This window comes from Pleurodeles waltl, chromosome 2_2 (genome assembly GCF_031143425.1).
Source record: "Pleurodeles waltl isolate 20211129_DDA chromosome 2_2, aPleWal1.hap1.20221129, whole genome shotgun sequence".
Lineage (NCBI taxonomy): Eukaryota > Metazoa > Chordata > Amphibia > Caudata > Salamandridae > Pleurodeles > Pleurodeles waltl.
The window spans coordinates 1024039033-1024059939 of NC_090439.1; the positions used below are offsets into that span (position 1 = coordinate 1024039033).

The 20907-nt window shown below is 48.2% G+C and overlaps 1 protein-coding gene across 2 annotated transcripts in view; it reads right to left on the reverse strand.

Annotated features, from left to right (window-relative positions):
- Positions 1–20907, reverse strand: part of OC90 (otoconin 90) — a 443355-nt gene that overhangs the window by 267732 nt on the left and 154716 nt on the right. For both annotated transcript variants that reach the window (XM_069220767.1, XM_069220766.1), the window contains exon 6: positions 17776–17888. In XM_069220767.1, the coding sequence (XP_069076868.1) occupies positions 17776–17888 (113 nt within the window). The remainder of the gene's footprint in view (positions 1–17775; positions 17889–20907) is intronic.

Genomic DNA, 20907 nt, shown 5'->3' on the forward strand with positions numbered 1-20907 from the left:
GGGGCTCGGACCAGGTTCTGTTACCCAGAATCCTTTGCAAACCTCAAAATATGGCTAAAAAAACACATGTTCCTCACATTTCTGCGGCAGAAAGTTCTGGAATCTGAGAGGAGCTACAAATTTCCTTCCACCCAGCGTTCCCCCAAGTCTCCCGATAAAAATTATACCTCACTTGTGTGGGTAGGCCAAGCGCCCGCGACAGGAAACGCCCCAAAGCGCAACGTGGACACATCCAAATTTTTGGAAAAAAACAGAGGTGTTTTTTGCGAAGTGCCTACCTGTAGATTTTGGTCTCTAGCTCAGCCGGCACCTAGGGAAACCTACCAAACCTGTGCATTTCTGAAAACTAGAGACCTAGGGGAATCCAAGATGGAGTGAGTTGCAGGGCTCGGACCAGGTTCTGTTACCCAGAATCCTTTGCAAACCTCACAATTTGGCTAAAAAAACACATGTTCCTCACATTTCTGTGGCAGAAAGTTCTGGAATCTGAGAGGAGCCACAAATTTCCTTCCACCCAGCGTTCCCCCAAGTCTCCCGATAAAAATGATACCTCACTTGTGTGGGTAGGCCTAGCGCCCGCGTCAGGAAACGCCCCAAAGCGCAACGTGGACACATCCAAATTTTTGGAACAAAACAGAGGTGTTTTTTGCGAAGTGCCTACCTGTAGATTTTGGCCTCTAGCTCAGCCGGCACCTAAGGAAACCTACCAAACCTGTGCATTTCTGAAAACTAGAGACCTAGGGGAATCCAAGATGGGGTGACTTGCGGGGCTCGGACCAGGTTCTGTTACCCAGAATCCTTTGCAAACCTCAAAATATGGCTAAAAAAACACATGTTCCTCACATTTCTGTGGCAGAACGTTCTGGAATCTGAGAGGAGGCACAAATTTCCTTCCACCCAGCGTTCCCCCAAGTCTCCTGATAAAAATGATACCTCACTTGTGTGGGTAGGCCAAGCGCCCGCGACAGGAAACGCCCCAAAGCGCAACGTGGACACATCCACATTTTTGGAAGAAAACAGAGGTGTTTTTTGCAAAGTGCCTACCTGTAGATTTTGGCCTCTAGCTCAGCCGGCACCTAGGGAAACCTACCAAACCTGTGCATTTCTGAAAACTAGAGACCTAGGGGAATCCAAGATGGGGTGACTTGCGGGGCTCGGACCAGGTTCTGTTACCCAGAATCCTTTGCAAACCTCAAAATTTGGCAAAAAAAACACATGTTCCTCACATTTCTGTGGCAGAAAGTTCTGGAATCTGAGAGGAGCCACAAATTTCCTTCCACCCAGCGTTCCCCCAAGTCTCCCGATAAAAATGATACCTCACTTGTGTGGGTAGGCCTAGCGCCCGCGACAGGAAACGCCCCAAAGCGCAACGTGGACACATCCAAATTTTTGAAAGAAAACAGAGGTGTTTTTTGCTAAGTGCCTACCTGTAGATTTTGGCCTCTAGCTCAGCCGGCACCTAGGGAAACCTACCAAACCTGTGAATTTCTGAAAACTAGAGACCTAGGGGAATCCAAGATGGGGTGACTTGCGGGGCTCGGACCAGGTTCTGTTACCCAGAATCCTTTGCAAACCTCAAAATTTGGCTAAAAAAACACATGTTCCTCACATTTCTGTGGCAGAAAGTTCTGGAATCTGAGAGGAGCTACAAATTTCCTTCCACCCAGCGTTCCCCCAAGTCTCCCGATAAAAATTATACCTCACTTGTGTGGGTAGGCCAAGCGACCGCGACAGGAAACGCCCCAAAGCGCAACGTGGACACATCCAAATTTTTGGAAGAAAACAGAGGTGTTTTTTGCGAAGTGCCTACCTGTAGATTTTGGTCTCTAGCTCAGCCGGCACCTAGGGAAACCTACCAAACCTGTGCATTTCTGAAAACTAGAGACCTAGGGGAATCCAAGATGGAGTGGCTTGCAGGGCTCGGACCAGGTTCTGTTACCCAGAATCCTTTGCAAACCTCACAATTTGGCTAAAAAAACACATGTTCCTCACATTTCTGTGGCAGAACGTTCTGGAATCTGAGAGGAGCCACAAATTTCCTTCCACCCAGCGTTCCCCCAAGTCTCCCGATAAAAATGATACCTCACTTGTGTGGGTAGGCCAAGCGCCCGCGACAGGAAACGCCCCAAAGCGCAACGTGGACACATCCACATTTTTGGAAGAAAACAGAGGTGTTTTTTGCAAAGTGCCTACCTGTAGATTTTGGCCTCTAGCTCAGCCGGCACCTAGGGAAACCTACCAAACCTGTGCATTTCTGAAAACTAGAGACCTAGGGGAATCCAAGATGGGGTGACTTGCGGGGCTCGGACCAGGTTCTGTTACCCAGAATCCTTTGCAAACCTCAAAATTTGGCAAAAAAAACACATGTTCCTCACATTTCTGTGGCAGAAAGTTCTGGAATCTGAGAGGAGCCACAAATTTCCTTCCACCCAGCGTTCCCCCAAGTCTCCCGATAAAAATGATACCTCACTTGTGTGGGTAGGCCTAGCGCCCGCGACAGGAAACGCCCCAAAGCGCAACGTGGACACATCCAAATTTTTGAAAGAAAACAGAGGTGTTTTTTGCTAAGTGCCTACCTGTAGATTTTGGCCTCTAGCTCAGCCGGCACCTAGGGAAACCTACCAAACCTGTGAATTTCTGAAAACTAGAGACCTAGGGGAATCCAAGATGGGGTGACTTGCGGGGGTCGGACCAGGTTCTGTTACCCAGAATCCTTTGCAAACCTCAAAATTTGGCTAAAAAAACACATGTTCCTCACATTTCTGTGGCAGAAAGTTCTGGAATCTGAGAGGAGCTACAAATTTCCTTCCACCCAGCGTTCCCCCAAGTCTCCCGATAAAAATTATACCTCACTTGTGTGGGTAGGCCAAGCGCCCGCGACAGGAAACGCCCCAAAGCGCAACGTGGACACATCCAAATTTTTGGAAGAAAACAGAGGTGTTTTTTGCGAAGTGCCTACCTGTAGATTTTGGTCTCTAGCTCAGCCGGCACCTAGGGAAACCTACCAAACCTGTGCATTTCTGAAAACTAGAGACCTAGGGGAATCCAAGATGGAGTGGCTTGCAGGGCTCGGACCAGGTTCTGTTACCCAGAATCCTTTGCAAACCTCACAATTTGGCTAAAAAAACACATGTTCCTCACATTTCTGTGGCAGAAAGTTCTGGAATCTGAGAGGAGCCACAAATTTCCTTCCACCCAGCGTTCCCCCAAGTCTCCCGATAAAAAGTGATACCTCACTTGTGTGGGTAGGCCTAGCGCCCGCGTCAGGAAACGCCCCAAAGTGCAACGTGGACACATCCACATTTTTGGAAGAAAACAGAGGTGTTTTTTGCGAAGTGCCTACCTGTAGATTTTGGCCTCTAGCTCAGCCGGCACCTAGGGAAACCTACCAAACCTGTGCATTTCTGAAAACTAGAGACCTAGGGGAATCCAAGATGGGGTGACTTGTGGGGCTCGGACCAGGTTCTGTTACCCAGAATCCTTTGCAAACCTCAAAATTTGGCTAAAAAAACACATGTTCCTCACATTTCTGTGGCAGAAAGTTCTGGAATCTGAGAGGAGCCACAAATTTCCTTCCACCCAGCGTTCCCCCAAGTCTCCCGATAAAAATGATACCTCACTTGTGTGGGTAGGCCTAGCGCCCGCGACAGGAACCGCCCCAAAGCGCAACGTGGACACATCCAATTTTTTGAAAGAAAACAGAGGTGTTTTTTGCGAAGTGCCTACCTGTAGATTTTGGCCTCTAGCTCAGCCGGCACCTAGGGAAACCTACCAAACCTGTGCATTTCTGAAAACTAGAGACCTAGGGGAATCCAAGATGGGGTGACTTGCGGGGCTCGGACCAGGTTCTGTTACCCAGAATCCTTTGCAAACCTCAAAATTTGGCAAAAAAAACACATGTTCCTCACATTTCTGTGGCAGAAAGTTCTGGAATCTGAGAGGAGCTACAAATTTCCTTCCACCCAGCGTTCCCCCAAGTCTCCCGATAAAAATTATACCTCACTTGTGTGGGTAGGCCAAGCGCCCGCGACAGGAAACGCCCCAAAGCGCAACGTGGACACATCCACATTTTTGGAAGAAAACAGAGGTGTTTTTTGCGAAGTGCCTACCTGTAGATTTTGGTCTCTAGCTCAGCCGGCACCTAGGGAAACCTACCAAACCTGTGCATTTCTGAAAACTAGAGACCTAGGGGAATCCAAGATGGAGTGACTTGCAGGGCTCGGACCAGGTTCTGTTACCCAGAATCCTTTGCAAACCTCACAATTTGGCTAAAAAAACACATGTTCCTCACATTTCTGTGGCAGAAAGTTCTGGAATCTGAGAGGAGCCACAAATTTCCTTCCACCCAGCGTTCCCCGAAGTCTCCCGATAAAAATGATACCTCACTTGTGTGGGTAGGCCTAGCGCCCGCGTCAGGAAACGCCCCAAAGCGCAACGTGGACACATCCAAATTTTTGGAAGAAAACAGAGGTGTTTTTTGCGAAGTGCCTACCTGTAGATTTTGGCCTCTAGCTCAGCCGGCACCTAGGGAAACCTACCAAACCTGTGCATTTCTGAAAACTAGAGACCTAGGGGAATCCAATATGGGGTGACTTGTGGGGCTCGGACCAGGTTCTGTTACCCAGAATCCTTTGCAAACCTCAAAATTTGGCTAAAAAAACACATGTTCCTCACATTTCTGTGGCAGAAAGTTCTGGAATCTGAGAGGAGCCACAAATTTCCTTCCACCCAGCGTTCCCCCAAGTCTCCCGATAAAAATGATACCTCACTTGTGTGGGTAGGCCTAGCGCCCGCGACAGGAAACGCCCCAAAGCGCAACGTGGACACATCCAATTTTTTGAAAGAAAACAGTGCCTACCTGTGGATTTTGACCTGTAGCTCAGCCGGCACCTAGGGAAACCTACCAACCCTGTGCATTTTTTAAAGTCTCTCGATAAAAATGGTACCTCACTTCTGTGGGTAGGCCTAGCGCCCACGAAAGGAAATGGCCAAAAACACAACGTGGACACAACATTTTTTTTCACAGAAAACAGAGGTGTTTTTTGCAAAGTGCCTACCTGTGGAGTTTGGCCTCTAGCTCAGCCGGCACCGGGGGGTGGGGGCAGAAATGCCCTAAAATAAATTTGACCCCCCACCCCCCCCAAACCCTGCTGCCCGGGAACGACCCTTGCCTACGGGGTCGCTCCCCCTGCGTGATATTGGCGCCAAAAAACAAATCCCCGGTGCTAGTGGTTTCTGCCCCCTTGGGGGCAGATTGACCTAAAATCGGCCAATCTGCCCCCAGGGGGGCAGAAATGGTCTAAATACAATTTGCCCCCCAGGGTCGCTCCCCATCTCTAAAAAAACAAACAAGAAAAAAAAAAACCATCACAAAAACATTTCCCCTGGCGCCTAGAGGTTTCTGCCCCCATCGGCCTAATAATAGGCCGATCTGCCCCCGGGGGGGCAGAAATGGCCTAAAATAAATTTGCCTCCCCTTAACCCCCACCCCCCCGGGAGCGACCCTTGCCTACAGGGTCGCTCCGCCTGCGTGACATTGGCGCCAAAAAACAAATCCCAGGTGCCTAGTGGTTTCTGCCCCCTTGGGGGCAGATTGACCTACAATCGGCCAATCTGCCCCCAAGGGGGGCAGAAATGGCCTAAATACAATTTGCTCCCCATCTCTAAATAAACAAACAAACAAAAAAAACACACAAAAAACATTTCCCCTGGTGCCTAGAGGTTTCTGCCCCCCCCCTGGGGGCAGAAATGACCTAAAATAAATTTGCCCCCGCAACCCCCATCCCCCCCCTCCGGGAGCGACCCTTGCCTACGGGGTCGCTCCCCCTGCGTGACATTGGCGCCAAAAAAAAATCCCAGGTACCTAGTGGTTTCTGCCCCCTTGGGGGCAGATTGACCTACAATCGGCCAATCTGCCCCCAAGGGGGGCAGAAATGGCCTAAATACAATTTGCCCCCCTAGGGGAGCGACCCTTGCCTGATGGGTCGCTCCCCATCTCTAAATAAACAAACAAACAAAAAAAAAACACAAACAACAAATTTCCCCTGGCGCCTAGAGGGTCTGCCCCCCCCCCTGGGGGCAGATCGGCCTAATAATAGGCCGATCTGCCCCCAGGGGGGGCAGAAATGGCCTAAAATAAATTTGCCCCCCCAACCCCCATGCCCCCCCCGGGAGCGACCCTTGCCTACGGGGTCGCTCCCCCTGCGTGACATTGGCGCCAAAAAACAAATCCCAGGTGCCTAGTGGTTTCTGCCCCCTTGGGGGCAGATTGACCTAAAATCGGCCAATCTGCCCCCAAAGGGGGCAGAAATGGCCTAAATACAATTTGCCCCCCAGGGGAGCGACCCTTGCCTGATGGGTCGCTCCCCATCTCTAAAAAAAGAAACAAAAAAAAAAAAAATTAATTTGCCCTGGCGCCTAGAGGTTTCTGCCCTCTAATAATAGGCCGATCTGCACCCTGGGGGGGCAGAAATGGCCTAAAATAAATTGCCCCCCCCCCACAGGGAGCGACCCTTGCCTAACGGGTCGCTCCCCTTGCGTGAAATTCACGCAAAGAAAAAACTCCCTGGTGTCTAGTGGTTTCTACCCCCCTTGGGGGCAGATTGGACTCATCAAAATAGGCCAATCCGCCCCCAAGGGGGGCAGAAATTGCCTAAATATAATTTTCCCCCAAGGGGAGCGACCCTTTCCTAAGGGGTTGCTCCCCACCTAAAAAAAAAAAAAAAAAAAACGTACAAAAAATTATCCCTGGTGCCTAGAGGTTTCTGCCCCCCCTGGGGGCAGATCGGCCTAATAATAGGCCGATCTGCCCCCAGGGGGGGGCAGAAAAGGCCTTCCCGAAAACATACACCCCCTGGGAGCGACCCTTGCCCAAGGGGTCGCTCCCTTATCACAATATCACAAAAAAAAAAAATCCCTGGTGTTTAGTGGGGTTTCAAAAGCCGGATTGCAAGCAATCCGGCTTTTGAAACCCTCGGAGAGACTTCAAAGGGAAGGAAATACATTTCCTTCCCTTTGAAGCCCCTCCGGGCATCCCCCACGTGATTGAAAGAGAAATGCTTAGCATTTCTCTTTCAATCGCGCTGGAATCTCTGGGAGGCCCCTGTGACTAATCAGCGTGCGCTCGCGTGCTGACGTCACGGGGGGAGGTGGGGGGGTCGGGGGTGGAAGGGGAAGGTCTTCCCCTTCCATCCCCGGCTTGGGGAGGGAGGGGGGTGCACGGGGGGCGCGCGTTTTAATTCTCCTTCGGTGATTCTCTACATATATAGCATGGTTTTGAGACTAATTTTTGTATGTTTGACTCTGAGTCTGTAATCAATACCTTTCTAAACTTTTAGTTTGTCTCTGAGATTTAATTTGTGGCAAAATATGTTACACTGTCATTTAATGAAGTGAGTGAATTTGTTTTCTCCTTGCCCCTCGGAACTGCTCAAAAGGTTTGTCGGATTCAGAAGAAGAAGAAGAAAAGGACAGATCTGGATCACACAAATCTCCAGTCCCATACAGTGGTCTAGACCCTTCTTCCATACTGCAAGGGAGAGGGGGGCTCGGATTTCTAGGCTTTGACAGTTTCCCTTTAGCCAGAGTTAGTCCTAAAAAGAGGAGCGTCCTTTTGTACCTCTTACCCTCAAGCCCATCAGCAACATGTAAGAGAATCAGTCTCTGATCCAATGGTATTGTACAGGAGATCACCTTGTCAAGGCAAGTGGTCACCTCAATAAAATCTATTCAATACTGTGCAGCTTCATACCATGTGTAAGAATATGCCTTTGTCCATCTGGCAGCGTAGGCACAGCAGAGTTCATCATTCCCATGCATCACAAGCGATATCTCGGGTAGTAACCTCTGTGAAGATATTTAAGCTGTATAAGTCAGAGACACTGCTGATATGGCTCGAAGGGGCTCTCAGGGTCTCACTCCAATCATCGTCATTTAGGGTATCAATATCTGTTTACCATGCTGTTCTAAGGGCTGACAATGTGTTGGGCTGTTAAAAATCAAGGAACAATATATTTTTGTGATTTTGTGGTCCCCTAAATTCTCCAGGAGGAGCTTACCTTCAAGTGGATTAAAGTCGGGAAGAGTCTCCAGGTGTCTAATGTAGATGCCAATAGCATGGGGGATCTGCAGGTAGTGATGAAATTGGCTACGATGTAAGTGATATTCAAGCTGTAACTCTTAAAAGGATTTCAAGACCCGTGCCATTTATTACATCTCCTAGAGTGGCGATACCCAAGGCATCCCATTTTGGAAAACACTCCAATTGAGCAACCTGTTGCAGGATATCACCCTGCCACAACGGTGTCTCTTCCATAGGTTTTCCCCACCATCCCAAATGGTGCAGGGATCCCTTCCACAAATTTAATATGACTTGTGTCGCTGGTAGAAGAGCGTAGAGTTCCCCCCATAGAGATACTCAAGTAAAGGAACCTTATCCATCGCCCATTTCTCTACCGCATATTTGGGGTCTCCATAGTGCTCATACCACCAGTCATTAACAATGGCTAAATGGGAAATGGTAAATATCTGCCATCGCAATGGCCCCACCATAAGTAGACCGAAGGCATAAAGCAAGTGTAATGCTTGGTGTCTCTCCATTCCAGAGGAATCCTGTCAGAATTGTATTAAGATGTCGAAACCATGACCTGGGGATGGGATAGGGAAAATTCGGCAATCAATATAGTAGGCGAGGCAAGAGGACCATCTTTAATTTAGCCAACTGATCCATTAAAGACAACGGCAAGAGCAACCAAGTCCTTACATCCTTCATCACCTGGGCCAAGGCCGGTTCCAAGTTTCTTGACCAGGACATTGCTGCATCTGGCGATATTTACACCCCTAGATATTTAAAGCCATATGTCATGAACCTCAGGCCTGGTAGCCAATCCATAGGCCCTCTATACCCATTCACTGGGAACACATCCAATTTCAAGGTGTTCATATAAAGACCAGATGTCTTGCTGAATATCTAAATAATCTGCATGAGTCGTGGTCCGGTGATCTCATGGTCAGTAACGAGAAACAGGATATCGTCAGAGCACACGGTTATCCTATTAGAGGACTCTGAGCCCCATTCAAAACCCTGCACCTGGGCATCCATCCTGACCCAAACAGCCAGGGGATGAACAACCAGAGTGAATAATAGTGGAGAGAGAGCGCCCCCCTGTGTTTTCCCCACTGGATTGGAAATGAGTTGGACACTTAGCCCGCAACTCTAACTGCCGCCATCAGTTCAGTATATGGCAGCCACACATAGGAAAGGAGTCTGGCATCACAATTCAGTCAGCAAAGCAGGGCAAATAGATAGTCCCAGTTGAAGTTGAACGCTTTGTCGGCATCTGCCAAAAGTATTGCTGCAGGCCGCCCAGGAGATTCACAAGCGCAAGAGCATTGGACACACGGCATATACTATGACGAGTGGCACAGTCAGGCATAAAGCCGGCCTGGTCTGGGTGGTCAAAGTCTAGGATGTGGTGTGCCAGTCAGCGTTTTGTCAAGTAGTTTTGCCTCCATGTTCAGGAGGGTAATGGGGCAATAGGAAGAATGATCTCTGGTGGATGGCCCGGCTTAGGGAAAATCACAATTTCTGTATGTTGCCTCTCAGGTGGGAGTGTTGCATCTGCAGCAGTGGTGTGAATGAACTCTAACTGATGTCTCCCTAATTTGGGCATGAATGACTTAAAGAATTCACAGGGTAACCTGTTCGGTCCTGGGGCTTTACCTGGCTGGAGCCCAGAGAGAGCTACTGAGAGCTCTGCCTTTGAGATCTCCTCATCCATTTGGGCCATAGCAATGTTGGACAGGGCCTTAAGATGCAAAGCTTCCACAAATGTAAGTATCTGTTCATGAGGCAACGTCTCCTTTTGCGCATACATTGCCCGAAATAAGCTGCATGCAATCTCAGAGGGGCCCACCAACAGTGTCCCCTGTGCATCGTGAAGCAAAGGGATTGTGGTAGGATGTTATACAGCCTGGCACAACCTATTGCTTGCTTGATTTGTCACCCCATTGGTATACGCGGCGCTGCTTGCCAAGACTGCTCAGCCTCCCCAATAGTGACTGTTGATGTTGCCATTGTGCCAGCCACAGTTGCATCCGCACCACCTGTCCATAAGCTCAACGTTTTTCTAAATCCTCCATCTGGGATTCAAGATCGACTAGGTGATGTCATTCATCAGCACTAATATCCACCCTCGAAGTGTTGGCTTAAAGGCCTCCCAGAGGGTTGAGGCAGACGATACTGTGTCATCATTAAGGACAAAGTACTCTTCTATAAATTGCATAATATGCAATCTGTACGTGGGGAGCTGTAGGTGTCACTGTGAAAGACGCCAGCGGAAAGACGCCCTCTGGGGCCCAATTCGGAGTGTAATAGCTATTGGGGAATGATCGGGCAGCCTTCTAAGCTAAGATGTCAATGCCAGATATTCTGTGTATGTATGTTATGGGGATGTGAAAGTAGTCCAGTCTGGAAAAAGGCCCATGAGCAGCAGAGTGTACCATGATCCAGATGGATGGAGAGCCCTCCATGTATTCGTCAACCCCAATGTAGATGTCATAGAGGCGAGTTTGGTTCTGCTCCACTCTTCTCTACGTATGCGCCACCTGTCTGCTCGAGGGTCCATAGAATCATTCCAGTCTCCCTCAATCAGAAACAAACCACTTAGGAGGTCCATAGACCCACAAATAAGTCTACAAAGGACTGTCCAAGAGGAGGGGCATATACACTACAGAGCATGATGGGTATAAAGTACCTGTGACTACCTTGTACCTGCCCAGGTGGTCCAACCAGATCTTGTCTAGTGGAAAAGGAATGCAACGCTGTATCAATATACACGTCCCTCTGGATCCTCTTGTGAACCCTGCATGAAATACTTGACTATACCCATATCTGGCAAAACAGGGGGCTTTAATACCAAGGAGATGGGTTTCTTTTAGCATCATTATATTTGCCCCCAGCCTCATAGCATATCGTAGAACTGCTCCACATTTCATTTTGTCTAGGACCCCTCTGACATTCCACGACACTATGCAAATACAGGCCGCAGGTTTATTGGGTCCCACACTGCTCATAACAAGGAAGTGTGAACGAAACTGTGCTGCCGGGTGCAGGTGTGATCATATAGTGGGTCTGGGCTTGTTATCATTGTATAATAAGTAACTTCCTCTTAATGCCTCCTCTCCCGAATACTTCATAGAACAAGAGGTATCTATCTCAGACTGTGAAGACAGGAGGTCCCAACGGGGGGCTCCTTGGCCACTTCCAATGGATCCCCATTCCCCATGAAAGCAAGTTTCAAGAGATGAATCTGCAACTGTCTCTAGGTTGGTGATCAGATCTGTTACAATCCTCACTGCTATAAGAGCAAACAGTATGACAAATACATGCAGTTCCCTGGTTTAGCATGGTTCAGCTTCAAAAAGTGTGCAGTACAATCAGTGGGTCCCCAGCCCCAATTCTGGGTCTGCCGTCCTCACGAAGGACTGGCATTGTTGCTGTACCATTTTTGTGTAATCTGAGAACATCATAATGTGACATGATTGGTACATGATATTGCCCTTTTGCTGTGCATATTTAAGTATCATGTCTCTGTCCATGTAATTCAGGATCCGGATAATCACAGGTCGGGTTCGTGCCCCAGTGGGAGGCTTCTTTATCCACGTCCTGTGGGGTTACTACACTCCAAAACAGGAGGAGAGGGCCTCTGCAGGCACCACTGATCGGTTTCATTGCATCAGGAAAGCATCCATGGACTGGCCTTTGCAGTCTTCCAGGAAGAGCACAAATCTCAGATTATTTTGGCGGGCTCTCCCTACTCGCATGGCCAACTCCTTGGTCACACTGCCTCGGGTTTATTAATTTTCTGCTGGAGGGTGACCACTGAGTCCTCAACTGCAGAGGCTCTCATCTCAGCTCAGTTATCCATTTCACCACTCATCTAAGATCTTGACAAAGTAGGGCAACGTCAGAGCCAATCTTTCCAATTTTGGCATTGAGTATGTTGCATGATTGCGTTATGGTCTCCAAGAGTGCTGCATTGTGTGTAACTGATGCAACCGGCTGACTGGCCCCGGTCCATGAGCTGTGCCCCCAGGTTGTGGCATTTATCCATGGTGCTTTGTTTAATAGATGAGGATGATTTGTCTTTAGTAATGACAGCTATGGTACTGCAGTGCCTGCTGGTCACACTTCTCACTCTGGAACCAGACTCGACCCGCCCGACCCCCAAGAAGGACATATGGCACAGCACGAGCAGTCGACAGTTGAGGAGCAGTAACATACCAGGTGATGGAATCAGGATGTGGATAGTAGTTTCTCCAAAGTTATCACTCTAAGACATTGACGGACCCTCTGCCACAAGCTGCACCAGAATCTAGTCTGACCGCTTCCGTGGTGAGGGTCTATTGTGCATGTGGTTTCCAACAAGAAACCCACAACTGTAGGTGCATGTATTAGAGTTCTAGCTCAAGGCACAATATGCTGAGCAAGGAGCTTCTCTGGGCCACATTGGCAATGTCCTCTCTCAGTGCCTACAGTTCCTCAGCTACTGGCATGACTTATACTGTTGTTGGCTCATGATATCCCTCTGGGGCTCATTTTAGATCAATCCCAATGCCATCTCGGACTTGTGCCGTTGTATGTGTGGCTGGAGTCTTCTCTTGCTCTCCCATTCCAGGGTGCATAGTGTATGGTGGGAATATGCAGTTAGTAGTGGTTGTTATGATGTGCAAAGTGGACCATGGGGGGGCCAAGCAATGGGAGTGGACATACCCAATCCGATTCCAATCTTGTCCGGAATCGGGCCCTTCCATCCCTTCAGCCCCTCTGTACCTGCAAGCAGGAGCTATTGGCCTCCAAAAGACTCACTGGGCGGTCAGCCCCTCCGATGTGCAGACGAGCGCCAATGTAGCAGGATCCACATATCTTTGTAGACCGGCAAACACCACTATGCCGCCGAAGCCCCACACAGCCAGAGCAGGAACCAGGAAGTGCAACTCCGTAGACAATGGCCATCTTTATTCACTGCTCCAGGGGGGTGGTCCACAATCACAATCACCAGCATGCGAGGGCCTGGCAATGGGGGTAATCAGCAGAAAGACCCCAGAGCCCCATCAGTCCCCAACAGGCTTCATCCTCCATCACCAAGAAGCAGGGTGCATGATTAGCCAGGGCAGTATCTCCATTTTGGATGGTAGTCAGCCAAGCGGCCCTTCCGGGCCCGGCATACACTACGGGGGGAACCATGACGTGGTCAGCCCAGAGGCAGCATACTCCATTCCAGTGATGTCCAGGCTTGTCTCAGGAAACATTGCGTGTGCAATGAGGCAAAGATTGTGATGGATATATTAGCGACCGTGGGAGCTGTTTTAAAATGTCTGGTCTGGTTGAGGAGTAAGGAATGTATGAAAGTGTGGATTCCAGTGCAGTGAAGAAGCTTCAGGACAAATACAAGAAATGCTTTGATGATAAACACAATGTCCGTCATTATAACATTGGCAGTAAAAACCACCTACCGCTGTGGTGATGGCCGCCAACATACCGTGGCTACCATCCATCCGCCATATTATGATCACTGTCGGACTTCCGCCACAAGAAGGGTGGAAATCCGGCAGTGATCATACTGGTGGACGGTGGTAAGCTGGCGCTGCTACCACCAGCACCGCCACGCCAGTAGACCGCCGCCAGCTGTATTATGACCATAAATACGGCCTGGTGGTGTTCTGCTGGCGGGGTGCTGCTGGCGGTAGCAGTGCCTATTCCCGTTCCCTGACAGAAGACCTCCTTGACCAAGGTGAGTCGGGCTTCCGACAGGGGAGGGGGTGGGTGGGGGGTGTTGTGTGTGTGTGTCTGAGTGTGTGCATGAAAGTCTGAGTGTGTGCGTGAATGCGTCTGTGTGTGTTGTGTTGTTAGCGTGGTTGTATGCGTGTGAGTGAATGTGTGTAAGAATGGTGAAGTGAATGCGTGTCTGCATGTCAGTGTGATCGTTGTAAGAATGTGTGCGAGCATGTCTGGAAGTATGTGTGTATAAATGAGTGTATGCCAGTGTGTCTATGAATGTGTGTATGCCAATTTGAGGGATTGGTTGTATGCGTGATGCGTGTCTGCGTGTGTGTGTGTGTATGGGGGTTGGGGGGGTGAGTGTGAGTATTGGATGGGGTGGGGGAGTGTGAGGATCAGAGGGGGTGGGGAGTGAGTGTGAGGCTCGGAGGTTGAGGGAGGGGAGTTTGGATGGAGGGGGTTGAGGGGTGTCAGGTGTGTGTTTTTGGAGGGTGGGGGAGCCACTTACCGGTGACAGGGAAAGAATTCCCTGTCACCGGTAGGGCCTACCGCCATGATTTTCGTGGTGTTGCTAATGCCACGAAAACCATGGTGGGAGGCAGGCTCATAATGCTGCCGGTGGTACTATGACGGCCGCGAGCTGGAGCTAGACATCTCCGGCCCAGCGGATGATCCTGCCTTGGCGGTATGAGTGGAGAGCCAACCCGCCATTCTCATAATGTGTCCGTATGCACTGCCAGCCTGTTGGTGGTATGGCTGCCACATTACCACTCACCGCCGGGGTCATAGTAACCCCCAATGTTTGTTCACAACAATGGAATGTGATAGAGTTTGTGTTTGTGAAGAAACCGAGGTGGACACCCAAAGGTCGATCAAAATTCTGGGGTCTGAAGCGCATTGTAAAGAAACCGGGGTGGGCAGCCCAAGGTCGATCAAAATTCTGGGGTCTGAAGCGCATTGTTCAAGTGAAGAAGATTGTGATTGTGTTAAGTGATGGTGGGGAGTGGAATATGTCTAGGTTGGCAAAGTGTGAAGAAGATGATGGAACGGCTACAATTTCAACCCAGAATGACGAAGTGTCTGGCTTTGGTCTTCACTGTGGTACCCATCCAAGGAAGACACCATTGTATTTAAGGAATTGTGGTCTGCAGTCATCTAGCTCGATGACTATCAGACTGACAATTCAACCTTATGTTAACTTATCTCTTTAGCATTTACATGGTTACATGCTTGTTTTTTTTTTGGTTATTCCCAGCCATTTTTGGTAAAGCATAACTTTGATGTTCATGTAGTGATGATGTGTATCTGCAATTCCATGCCCTATACTCTGCGGGGTTTGGTTTTTAGTATTGTACAAATTATAGTCTTCACCCTTATAGTTTCCTTAGCAGGAAAACTTTCACCTATATTTCCTGAAGGAGGGAGATGTGTTGCAACTTGCTTTTTAAGGGGTCACAGAGCTGTGCATTATATTCAGTGACTCTTGAAGGGTTGCAGTGGGACCAAGTAGAATGTTGGCGGTTAGTGGACAACTGGAACGGGAGCAAGAAGGTTGTATCTGAGCTGTGCTGCTGTTGGTGGAATAAAGGACTTGAAAGACTACTCATTGCCCAGCCCTTTTCACCTTAGTATAAGTGATATTAAGACTGGAAAAAGTTATAACTTCCACTCCTGTACACTCTGATAATCCCTCTAGCTAGAAGCATCCAAAGTATGCATGTGCAATCAACTCAGGGTGGAAATCGCAGAGCATGTATAAAGTTGGGTCAAAAGAAGGTCATGGAATGGTAATGCAAATGCAATGAACACCTATGCAGTTCTATCTTTGTTGGGTATTCCACAAGACTTTATACGCCTCTCTCACACTAAGTGGTCCTGATTGCGGTTGACCCGATTAAATGCGATATGTGTGGTAACTCCAGTTACCACAAATGTATGCCAACTTTGGGGCATATTTAAGAACCTCTAGCGCCACAGGAATGCCACTTTTAGTGACGCTCTGGTGGTGATATGCCCTGCACCGTATTTACAAGGTGGCGTTACACCACCCTTTAAATACGGACTCTTCACACGCAGCCCTTTGCGTGGAAGGGGCGTGCAGTGGGTGTTGCTGTGGGCATGCCACAGCAACACCCATCGCATTTTGATGCTGCCTCACATTTACGAGATTTCATAAACCTGAGGCAGCGCCAAAATCTAACGCCACCCACGGGTGGCGTTAGCAAGGCGCAACGAGGAGGAATACTTTTATTCCTCCTCATTTTTACTTTTTCTGCAGCACGCATAGAAAGAGCAAAATGCCAGACATGATTGTTTATTTGCGGGAAGGTGTCCCTTCCTGCACATAAACAATCATTTCAAAATGACGCTTTGGCACTTCTGTGTGCGCTGCATTATGCAGCACACACAGAAGTGCCAAATCACCATAAATGATTGTTTATGTGCAGGAAGTGACACCTTCCCACACATAAACAATCAAACCCCTCAACGCAGACGCTAGGCAGCTCAAATTAGCGCCAGCGCAGGGGACAACCCAGGGGTGCGCCGTATTTAATTAAATACTGCGCATCCCTGCATTGTCAAATGAAGGAGCGCGACGCTGCCAATTTTGGCGCAGCGTCACACTCCATAATTTTCTTTCAAATATGGGCCTTTGTTTTTAACATATATTTGGTGCAATTTTCACGTTGCGTGTTTAAGTATATTTTAGGAGCTGCCCCATTACTAGTGTCCATGGTCCTACTTTGAATTGTGCACACTGTTTAGCTCGTGATTCTAACTGCATCATACATCATTAAGAATTGGTAGCCAGTTAATACCAAAGTGCTGCACATTTTCTACCTGATGATTGGGAATTATGTTGGGCACTCAGGACTTCCCGTTGTGTTTCACGTTTCATAATATATTAACCTATGATACAGAAAATTCTAATTAACAAGTGTATGGATTTCTACCTTTCTTTTTTGATTACCTTTTTTGAGTTTATCACATTGCACTTTGGAACACTACTGGAGGACTAGTAAGCCCCTGATGAAGGACATTTGTCCGAAACGCATTGGGATTAAAACCAAAAACAATTAGCACACGTGAGGACATATTGAAAATTAAGATGATGATGAAACAAATGTAGGCCATGAAGGTCGTGATAAATAAATGGAATGCTTACTATGCTGTTACATATAACAAAATGGAGAAGCAATAAATGCAGAGTTTTTCATGAAAACACGGTCAGCATGGAATAATTTGATGCATGATGCAAACGAGCTAGCAGGTCTGTGTCTCTACTTGTTTTATGATAATTAGCATGGACATTTGCAACTCCGGTTACCACACATATTTCAGAGATAAGTTGTTTTATAAGCACCGTCCTCCAGTATACAATTTGGACATGTGGGGTTTGGCGTGGCAAGCAATAAAATCCACAAATTAAGCCCCATTTCCAGGGCAGTAATCTTAACGCAGTGCAATTTATCACACATGATACATTCTGAGCACTTTTGTGTCAGATTATGTCGGGTGCGATACATTTTGCACCCTTTAACAGGCCGATCACAATTGCGGCCAAGGTGCACATATAATTTGCACATGGATGTTCCAGGTGCAAGTGCGTGGAAAGTGTATGAAGGTGCCTCAATGGCCATTTATATTGTATGTGTGAAGGAAGGGCCTTGCAAGGAATGCTATGTCAAAAGTGCTAATCCTACACACACACTGAAACTGCTCAATTTGATGACTTTACGCACGTTTACCATATATATATATATATATATATATATATATATATATATATATATATATATATATATATATATATGTTAATACCAAGTCATACAAGGTAAATTAAACACAGCCAGCTAAGAAGATTATGTGCCCCCCTGATGTAAATCATGATTATGCCAAAGTATACATATTCAGACTACTTCTAGTATTAACCGGCTGTACAGCAGCAGCACCATTGGAATTCCTGTATGCAGAGGACAACAATGCCTCCCTACCACAGGTAAGATTCTTCGTCAGACAGCTGATATCTGTAGTAATCTTCGCTGGGTCCCAGTTGCATTCCAAATCCATTGCATCCTCATAACACTTCCGGTGCTGGAAGCAACAGCTGAAACAAAGCCAGAAACAATCTTTAGGAACTTTTATCACTGATCAAAGTTTTATAGACCAGTAATAGGAGGAAGGTACCTCCTTTGGTTGATAATATGGATGCTTCTTAAAAACACTCAACCTGACCACATTCATATGTTCCTACTTGCCTCCATCGAATTAATGTTCTGTGCATTCCCTCTTATTCCATCCCTGTATCCTAGGTACGGAGTTTCTGTGTCCCCTTAAAATGTCCTCCTCTGATTGCTCAGTGCTTGTCATTTTTGTCTCTCTGGTCTTGTATAGTTATTATCTATTTTTTTTTAATACAAGCGCTGGCAAAGGCAATTTGACCGTTGATACCTACTTGCTTTGCAAATGGTTGTTTTTTCACCAATTGGCCGCTATGCATGTGTGCACATATCTTGCAATATGTTTCCTTTAGCTTTAAGAACAAATATTCAAAGAAGTGGATTTAGCTAACAAGTGTATCACCTGTGTATATTGTGAAAGCATGAGAGAGATGATCCTAGGAGAATACTGCAGGACTCCGAGCAGGTTTTTATTTTTTTATTTTTTTTTATTGAGCATTTTACGTTATAGCAAATACAACAAACAAACTTGCCAGTTATCATCGTTAATGTGTTACATATAGTATGCAATTAGGTGTCCTACAAAGAGGAACATATTACAATAGTCAACATGTCATATCGATAGAGAATACAAGCACCTAGACTGGGTACAGGGGCTCAAAAGGGTCACAACATTCTACCTTGGCGTTTAGGGAGGGCGGCCGCGAAATAAAACAGGGGTATCGGTCAGGGTCATGCTAATGTTAAAGGCATTTCCTCCATGATGTGAGAAGCGAAGAGTGCGATGTAGCCCCCCCGACACCCCACTCCCAGGGATCATTCACTCACGACATCTCCTTCCTATTCCTGGCTCTGTTGTCCCCGGGCCCAGCTCACAAACGGATCCCAGATGTCGCGGGGTCTAGACGCAGCCGGCATTAACTCCCAGAATGTTGTTAGCTGTGTATGCCCGTAAGTTACATCCGCCAGCCAATCCCTCACCGCGGGCACCCTCCGCCTACCCCAGTGGATCGCCACCCGTCTCTTAGCAAACAGTAAAAGTAATGCATGCAGCCTGCGCACTGCTGGCGGAGTGTCCCTGACATATCCTAATAGCCCAAGCAGAGGGGAAGGGGCGTCCGAGCGGCCCACTATCTGGTTTACCGATATAAAAACCTGAGACCAATAATCCTTCAATCTCGGGCAGGACCACGCTATATATAGAAAAGTGGCCAAGGCCGACCCACATCGCCAACATTCATCCGTCTCCCTAAGCCCCATTCTTTTCAGGCTGATGGGGGTTCTGTAGAACCTATGTAGGTATTTAAAATGTATTAAACGCAGCTTGTAATTTGGCGAAAGCTCAGCAAGCTGCCCACAGCAGAACTCCCACTGTTCCCCAGAAATCTCAGGCTGCAGCTCCTCGTTCCAATACAGCATAGATTTAGGCGCCACCTCTGGTGTCATGTTTTGCATATGGCGATAAATACGAGTTACTAGCTTTCGAGGAGAAGGGGAACCCACCACCGCCTCCAAAGCTGTAAAGATTGGCGGCGAGTCGGGGAACCCCTCGCACAGTGTCCGGCACGCCGCACGTAGTTTATGGTACAGAAATAATTCGGAAAAGGGCACCGCACCTCCCTCCTCCGGCGCTGGGGGAGGCATAAACTTGCCATTGGGAAAAAGGTCAGCAAGGGTGCGGAGATTCATCTTATCAATCAGGTGACCAGCTATTCCATCAGCCACACAAGGCAGCATCGGGTTATGCATCAGAGGCAGCGATGGAGCATATAACAGCGGGACCCCGGCTCTCCTACGCAACTCCTCCCATACCCATTGCAGCATCCTAGCCGTATCTACAGCTTCTCTAGGACGCCTTGCCTTAGCGCATATCGCCACTCCAAGTGGAAGGGGCGCCACCATATCTCGCTCCACCGCCACGTGAGGCTGAAAAGGGACAGGGTGGGTCCAAAAATGTAGGAACTGAGCCTGAACACAGAGGGCATACAGTTTTATATCTGGAGCACCTAAACCTCCCTGTCGCAGTGGCAGCGCCAGCGTGTCCCACGCTACCCTGGTCTGTCCACCCGCCCACACCAGATTAACCAGGTATGACCTCAGCATGGCAAAGAAGTGTGCTGCAAGCGGTATAGGTATATTTACGAATAGATAAAGGAATTTGGGTAACACTATCATTTTTGTCAACGCGATCCGCCCAGTTAGTGATAGGGGCAGGGAAGCCCACGATTTCACTTTCTCGCTCAGCCACATCATAGCCCTGCCAAAGTTAAGGCCCCAAATCTCCTGAAGGTCCTGGCTTATCCAAATCCCCAGATATTTGACTTTTTCCGCCTCACAGCGCAGGGGGTATTCAGAGCACACCTCCGCAGTGCCGTCCGTGAGGGGAAAGATTACCGATTTAGAGCAGTTGATGGAGATGCCCGCGAACCCCTCAAAGCGGACAAATTCCCGCAGGATGGGATCCAAGTTGTCCGCAGGATTGGTAAGATAAAGGGTCACATCGTCCGCGTATAGTGATATTAGAAGATTTCTAGAGCTGAATCCTATACCTCTTGCAGCATGATGTTGCCTAATCCTCACTGCCAGCGGCTCCATAGCTATGGCAAATAGCAGCGGGGAGAGAGGACAACCCTGCCTAGTACCACGCAAAACAGGGAACGGTGCAGAAACCAGACCATTCACCCGCACTCTGGCTGTAGGTAAAGTGTAAAGCAGGCGGATTTTTCTAAGCAGCAGCGTACTGATCCCATCCTTTTTAGTATATGAAATAAATATGGCCATTCAATAGTGTCGAAGGCCTTGGTTGCATCTAAAAACACCGCAGCAGCTCTAACTTCGGGGTGTAGGTAATGTAATGCAGCGAAAATCGTTCGCAGGTTGTGGGAGGTCGCCCTTCCTGGTATAAAACCGGATTGGTCTGGAAGTGCGACCATCGACAGCATTGGC